Source organism: Rhea pennata, chromosome 14 (assembly GCF_028389875.1).
Source record: "Rhea pennata isolate bPtePen1 chromosome 14, bPtePen1.pri, whole genome shotgun sequence".
NCBI lineage: Eukaryota > Metazoa > Chordata > Aves > Rheiformes > Rheidae > Rhea > Rhea pennata.
Window position 1 is genome coordinate 10967501 of NC_084676.1, and position 8053 is coordinate 10975553.

The following is an 8053-nucleotide window of genomic DNA, read 5'->3' on the forward strand; positions in this document are numbered from 1 at the left end:
CCCCTACAGGCATAACAAAACCTTCCCGTTACTGTATATTGTTGACCTGAGCTTATTTTGCAATTAAAAGACTTTCAGAAAGATAAGTGAAGGCTAATGAGGAGTGGCGGGACGCTAGCAGGGCGTAAGGTCCATATCCGACATTTCTAGACAGAGCCAAGTACAGCCTTTGGGGTTTCCCAGGCTGATGGATAGAGTCCTCAGATTACATTTCATGCATCTAACTGACTTGTGTCCATCCTGTTTTTTAATCTAACAGTTTATCTATTTATTCCCCACATAATGTTATCCAGAGAAATCCCTATAAAAGAAACAGTAGATATATCAGTGGGTTTGAACTAAAACTCCAGAGACGAACACTCCTGCTTTGCTGAATATTTGGATATTACCCCATTGCAGGAGGTGCTAGGTAGTTGTGCTTCGTGGCTGTTGAGCTAGGATCACCCCTGCCCCGTCTGCACTGCCAGACAGCAAGAAATGTGCTGCACCAAGCAGCTACCAGGGAGGGCAGAGTCTGCTGTGTCCCCCCCGCCCCACCCTTCTCCTAATTTTTTGGCAAGCTATGCAAAGTGCTGGAAGCTTAAAAGGGATGGCTCAGGTTGCCTGAGAGTAATGACAAGATGGGGCCTAGAAGTCAGGGCAGATGCATGTGAGTCTTGTTTCCCCTGAGGTTTTTACAAGGCAGTGGAAGAAAGGAAGGGGTTTTCCAAACTAGGATGGCAAGGTGGACCTGCGTGCAGGGCAGCCCAACAGCTTCTGTGCCAAGGGACCTTCATCAAAGCCACGGGGATCCCCTGCTCCTCTTCACCACTGGCAAGAATTGGACTTCTGTTAAAAAATTGATAAAAACAGGGGAGGTCAAGAGGGAGGTGTCAAACCCTGCTACTGCTTTGCTCTGCCTTTGTGGTGAATTGGCTGGTTCTCAAACCAAATGTGTCTGTTCCTGCTGGAGCCTTATCCCCATGGTGGCCGTGCACAGGTTTGCACCCATGCCCTGGCAGTCCCACGGCAGTGCACAGTGTCAACACCAGCCAGCAGCACAACGCCCTTCATTGCCGAGCTTCAAACCTTCCCCGGAGAAAGGCTGCCCAGCCTGTGCTGGGAAAGCTCCCCAATTTCTGCAGCACCCTGCGGCCACCACTTGCTCCTGGGACAGCTCATCTTCTCAGCAGCCCCTAGAAACTGTGACAACTCGAGGTGACATCACCCCATGCTACAGATGGACTCCAGCTTTGTGGGGATCAAGCAGGCTGCCCCACCAGGAAGCTGGGGCAATTTATCCTTACCACCTTTCAGCTGAGGACGATAAATAACTGTGAACAGGATGATGGATATGGTGCCACCATTTGGGAGGAACAGACGGGAAGGTGCCTGGTTGCTGTGGCAACAAGGCCATGGCTTTCAGAAAGATGGGTTTTTCTTTCTCTTTTCACTTGCCAATCTTTCCCCCCATGTCAGCACTGTGCCTCTGCGGGAGACGAGCAGTGACATTTTATGCTCCCACTAACAAGCTGGTTCAATGACGGGCAGCTCTGCGGGAGAGCGGTTGGTGTCACCAAGCCCAAGCAAGGAGCAGGAGAGGTTCAGGAATGGGCCTGCTGGCCTCCCAGGCAGTTAGCACAGATTTAGGATTATATTTGTATTATTTTGAGTGTTACTAAGCCAGGAGCCTGCACTGGAAGAGCAGGGAAAGCCTCGGCTGGGCATGCATCACTTCCTAGCCTTCCTAGGAGCATCTGGTCCTTTGGCCACTGGGAGAGGAAAGGAAGCAAAAAGGAAAAGAAAAGAAAAGACAAGACAAGCAAAAAAATCAAGCAGCACCACAGGAGCTATTTCATTTCTCAGCCTGGCTCATGATAACAAAATTTGTCATTAGCTGTGTCCCTGTGTTTTTGTGTTTTCTTAGCACCTACTGAAGCTGCCTGTGTCCACAACAGAGGCGCTCTGGGGGACAAATTATTACAGTGGCAGGAGTGAAATATAGCCTGTCCCCTCCCTCCCAGCAGGTTTTCCCACTGCTATGCCATGCTGAACAGATGTTTTCCTTGGCCTTCCTGACTGCTTGAAGAGTCAACTTTCAGTTCACCTGAATTGTCGCATTAATAATAATAATGATGATGATAATAAGGCCACTGCAAATCAAACGCAAGACAACTACAACATCTTGAAGATTAATAGTTTGAAATACTGGTGCAGGCAGATCTCCTTGCCGTTAGAGATGGCTGAGAAAATCACCTATTGCAATGTGACTCTCCAAGCCAGGGGCAGAAATACCAAAGTATCATGGCCAGCAAAAGCCCAAAGCCAGGTATTCCCATGAGCAACATAACCCAGGGAGCCAAGTTTCCCAGGAATCTGTGGCTGCAAGTCAAACATCCATGTGGAGTCTCTGATGCCTAGTAAGGATTGAGCCCGTATCTTTCACAGAGAGCACTAATATGATTTCTTTTCCATGTCATCCTTTTTCACAAAGGTCCCTGATGACTTGAAGATCTCCATCATTCTGTCATATCAAGTTGATTGTATGGGCTGAAAATTAACAGTAAAACACTGACAAATAGGTGGTTCCACCTCCTTCCCTGTCCCCATCCTTCCTCCAAACACAGAGCACATGCTCATCAGCCACTTTTCATTAAGGAGCTAGGCTAAAAGCATCAGATTAGGATGTCAAGGAGGGTAGCCCATTTTTACCATCTTTGTCTCTCCCTCAAGCTGGTACAACCCCTTCAGACTCTGAATCTGAAGAGGCAAAGTACACGACGTGTTATAACCCGGTTTTCTGAGAGTAATTGCTTTGCTTTACTAAATCTTTGCTAAAAACCTCTTTAAAAGTTTCAGCTAGTTCTTAAAAGTGACTCCCAGTAATCTGTAGAGAAGAGATGTCTGAACAAAGGTACAATCAAGACTAGGAGAAAAATGCATGAAGGCAGATTATAAAAGACCAGATAAATAATCCTTCAGATAGGTAAGAGGATATTTGCAGAAGCCTCTCATTACAGAGAGCACATCAGACACATCAACAAGATTACAGACTGACCGGCATGCAAAGATTATCCAAAGGAAAGCCAAACCTGTCCACCAGTGGAGACCATCACACTTCCATGGGAGTAACACACGTGGTGACATCAGTGAATCTCTTAGCAGAGACGCCAGTCAACAAAGCATGGAAAGGGAAATCACTTACACTGGTTTTTCCAGTGACCAAAACTCTGCAGGGGTGACTTCTAACCAAAATGCTGCATTTTTCAGCCACAGAATCAGAATGGAAGGTTTCTCCCCCAGGCACTGGAGACCACAGCAAGTGCTCTAGCTGGGCAGAAAGCTGTGCCACTTTGTATGGGGAGTGGGGTCAGCTGACGGGGAAGTAATAAAAACCATTTTTCTAGCGTTTCTAAATGGAGCCCTCTATTTTTCCTCCATAAAAAAGAAAAAAAAATCCCACAAGGTTAAGTCGTCTTCAGTTATGGAGTTATTTTAGTTTTGAAAACTGAAATGTTTTCTTACTTTGAGGGTTAATTTTTTTGCCAGTGAATCCTATTACTCCAAAAGACAGAATCCTTTTGCAAAATATACTTGCCTGAAAGCCAGTGCTGGTGCCTGCTAGTGTACTGCCAGATGGATGGCTCTTGAACTGAAGTCCTCCATGCTCATGTTGCTTTCAGTTTTGGACCTTCTCATATTATTTTGACATCACTCCACTCTATCTTTCTGCTTCCTGAAGCCTTGCCCTTCCCCAAAAGTGTGGGTTGCTTGTTGTAAAACTTGTCAAGGAAAATGACTGAATCAACTGTCCTAGAATGGCAGGAAATGGGCTGTGCCACCAACCAATCTGCGTATCCATCAAGTAGCAGGGATCATGAAGAACCACACAGAGGCTTTGTTCCTAGATGCACACTCTTTGAGAGGGCATAAATATTAGTCTTCAATTGTGTGGCTGCTCTCAAATGATCCTCACGCAATTTTCTTTTCCTTGCCTGGGGGCTGAGGACAAGCCCAGGGACTGGGACTGACAACACTGGTCAAACCCTAGTCTCTCCAATAGCTTTGCACCAGCCTGCTGTGCCTGCCCTGGAGAACCTGTGCTCAGCAAATAGATGCTGAGTCAATATTGCAGAGCAGTAACAAGGATGGAGCAAGGAGCCCCATCTGGGTCCACTGCAAAGGGAAAGCATGACCTAGAAATAAGAGCCAGGAGCTGAGACAAGTTTTGGGGTTCTGCCACTGCCCAAAGGAATCCTAATGCCCCAGCCTCTGCCTGGTCAGCACGGAGTAGTGGCGAGAGCTGCACACTCGGGCATCAGAGTTGTATGCGGGGACTCAGTTTCCCTGCTGGTGAAACGAGTCATTCTAAGACTTGGCTCTTCCCCAGAGAGCCATGAGGATTCATTAGGCAATTGTAAAATCAGAACGTAGGTGCGAACTGTGAGTAGCTGCCCATTAATAACCCTATTTATTGAGAACCAAATAATTAACTTAGACATGCATCAGCAAGTCTTGATTACACATGTAATAACTACCTTGTTACATAGAAATCAAATGAGTTTCTGAGGACAGCTCATCTCGGGTATCACCTCAACCTCAATATTGGAGAAGGGAAAAAAAAAAGGAAAAGCAGCCATTTTGATGTGTTGCTGAGCAACAGAATTTGCGGGGGAAATAATCTAGGAATGAGGGAATGAACATTTCCAAGAGAATGGGTTATTTCAGGCGAGACATCAGGGACAAGCAAATGTCACGGAGGCAGAGATTTTTTTTTTTTTCTCCTTTAATCAATAATTTAAACTAGACATTTTGGGTAAATAAGCATTTAAGTTTGATGATTGAAAAACAGAGATCCCAAACCTTTACAAAGAGTCACATTGCTGAAGAAATGTTTATTTGTTTGTGTGAGGGAAACATTAGATTTATTAGACACTGAATTAAAAATTGAAAATGCTCTTAGAAATGTCACATATTATAGAGGGAGATGATGTAATGCCAACTTTGCTATATTGTGCACTGTCTTTTTCAGAGCAATCTCATACTAATTTTGTTGTTCTCCTCCCCACATGCCCTCCCTCTCCTCCCTTCTCCTTTTTCTTCTAGGACAAGACGAGCGCTCTGAGTCTCAGCAATGTGGCAGGGGTTTTCTATATCCTCATCGGTGGGCTCGGACTAGCCATGCTGGTTGCCTTAATCGAGTTTTGTTACAAGTCCAGAAGTGAATCAAAGCGGATGAAGGTGGCAACCCATTCCCAGGCCTTTCACACCTTTCTGATACCAGCCCAGCTCCAAAGCTGCCTTCAGAGATGGATGCAGCCCAGACCATGGCTGGAAAGCCGAAATCTAGGCATAATAAAGTGACCGTATCACTTGACTTGTTAGAAAGGAATAGGAGCATCAGAGGAAGCTAAAAGAGGGTCAAGTGTGCCAAAGTTGTTAGCAGATGCAAAATCAGATGTGTGGCATAATTCTTGTTCAAAATCCAGATACAGATGAAACTCATAGCACAATGGTAGCAGGAAAACATTGTTATTCCTTAAAATTAAGAAAGCAGACCATGGCAATCTGTATGTGCAGCATGGCTGAAGTCTGTTGGGGCTGATGTGATACAGCGACTACTACAATAAAAATATCCAAAAAAGTCCAAGCAGTTAACAGCACGATAAAACTGGGCTAGTGCAGTAATGAATCAGATCATGTCTCACCCGTTGCTGACACCCTACTGGCACCATTACACATAGGCCACACTGCTAGATGCACAGAGCATTTACCAGATTTCTAGCCTTTAGCCCCAGATAAAGAGTTTTCGCAAGTAAATGCCCCGGAATGGGACCCCTGGTGTTGCGGGTCTCCAATTTAAGAATATGGATCTTGCTTGCAGTGGGTCTTTTCATCACTCTGACATGGTCTTGCAGAATGTAGTTCTTACGATCCAAGAGTTTTGTTTCAGCCCTGAATTCTGATGTGCCTAAATTTTGGAGTGCCATGGCAAGATCAGGCTGGATTAGCTTTGGGAGCTGTGGGGATACATATTTAAAGAAGCATCTGTGCAATGAGTTCATCTTGACTCAGCTAACTGGCAGTGGCAATGGCTGCTAAGGCATTACTATTCTGTATAAAGGTGCAAAAGGATTTGTGTAAGAGTAATACACCCCTTTTCTTCCTCCCCTTGACCTCTCCTGTGAGCATGGAAGTCAATGTAAGCATGCAGAATATGAAGTGAGTTTCCTAAAATTCAGTGAGACTTTTCACTTTCCTGGGCCCTGAAACATACTCAGGATCAAAAGGAAAAAACACAATCATTTATTTAGTTTTTATGTCACTATTTCACAACACGCTTGATGTTTTATGATCAATAATAACATTCCCAATTCACTGAAAATGGGCAATAGTGCATTTCCCATTGAGGTTCAGAAAATTCTACAGGCAATGAAAGGTACATTGAGCACAAGGGTAAGATAATGTGTGCAATTAATGTCCCTGAATATAAAAAATTAAATTATAAATGTCTACAGTGTAAAGCTAGTTATGTCACAAATACACTGAGCAGGAGTGTTGGCATGCAATAGTTCCACAGTTCTAGTCCTAAGTAGATGCTGCCTGGTGTTAGTTTCCTATGTTGCTCCAAATGACCTGCTAATTCATGGAAATGTTAGTTTGCACTGCTCTTGCCCCATTATAACCAACCACTGCAAGGAAGGACCATTTCTCCCAGTGTTAGCATCTGGCCTAAGCTGGTCCCCTTGGCTGATGCCTATCGTCGGTTGGCTGCTCCCCGAAACCATTTAGCAGAGCCCAGGCAAGAGCCCAGAAAGACAGGCGAAATCCCCCTCTGAAAGGTTTGATATCAAACAGCCATTTCAGCACCTTGGATCTGCTCAGCCAGGAGGGACCCATGGCTGCTCTGGGCATGGCAATCCAGTGAGTGAGTCTTTCTGACTGGCTCTTCTGCATTATCTTTGGATAATTCTTCATAAGGACATCCCATTCTAAGAGGATGACAGTGCCTCTCTTTAAGGTAGCTTAAAAGCAAAAGCAAACAAACCAAAAGGATTTGATCTGTTAGCTGAATTCTTCTAAACAAGTGTTTTTCATAGATTTCCAAGAGTGAGCAAAACTTTTGGACAGTATCTGGAACAGGAAGATGAGATTTGGGTTCCTAAATTAGGTTTGCATTTCCTGGTTACCTCATTCATCACCGCAGACAAAAACATAGGCACATGCTCAACTTTTCCTGTGAGGAAAGTTAAACATACTCTCACAGTGAGTCAGAGTCCACCATACATAATGGTACTGGAGCAGCAATTGCGTATCTATGGGGGAAGCGAATATACTACCTCTGATCTGATCCAGTGTGGCTATTCTTATGTTTCTGGAGGTTTGAGTTGTTTCTGCATACAGCATGTATGCTTTATATCCCAAAATACAGCTGAAACATTTAATTTTGAATCTAGAAGGGATGCAAATTAACAGAGCAGATGCAGCAAGCAGGACTGCAATCGGAGGCAGAAAGAGAGAGAGAATAGTTACAGAGACAGCATCGCTTTGTATTGCATTTTTTCCAACATTGCTAAGGACAGGGGGAGACCCCCCCGTCCTTCCTAAAAAGGGTTTTTGTTTAATCCCACAGCAATCAATCAATGAAGCCATACGGACATCAACCCTTCCCAGGCCGGCTGCAGCAGGAGGCAGCGGAGAGAACGGACGTGTGGTCAGCCATGACTTCCACAAATCCATGCAGACGATTCCGTGCATGAGCCACAGCACCGGCATGTCTTTGGGAGCAACGGGATTATAATTGGCCTTTGACCCATTGCCTGGGTGAGAGCAGGGGCAGCCCAACTCCACCCCCTCCAGAGCCAAAAGCAAACCCAACACCAACAAGACAAATGACGGTGACAGAAGGGACAATTGGATGGATCTTCTTGAGGAAATCAAATCTATTTCCCTTTTTATTTTGCAGATAGATCCACTGGCAGGAGAACAGCAACAGGTCAGGTCTGTACTGCAATAAGGAGAATGTAATGGGATTTAACAGACTCATGAACCGTCCCTGATCAAAGAACCACTG

At 45.1% G+C, this 8053-nt stretch overlaps 1 protein-coding gene across 4 annotated transcripts in view; it reads left to right on the plus strand.

Annotated features, from left to right (window-relative positions):
- Positions 1-7780, plus strand: part of GRIA1 (glutamate ionotropic receptor AMPA type subunit 1) — a 125746-nt gene extending 117966 nt beyond the window's left edge. For all 4 annotated transcript variants that reach the window (XM_062587658.1, XM_062587659.1, XM_062587660.1 and 1 more), the window contains 2 exons: positions 5086-5220; positions 7592-7780. In XM_062587658.1, coding sequence (XP_062443642.1) covers positions 5086-5220; positions 7592-7780 — 324 coding nt within the window. The remainder of the gene's footprint in view (positions 1-5085; positions 5221-7591) is intronic.
- Positions 7781-8053: the final 273 nt, after the last annotated feature.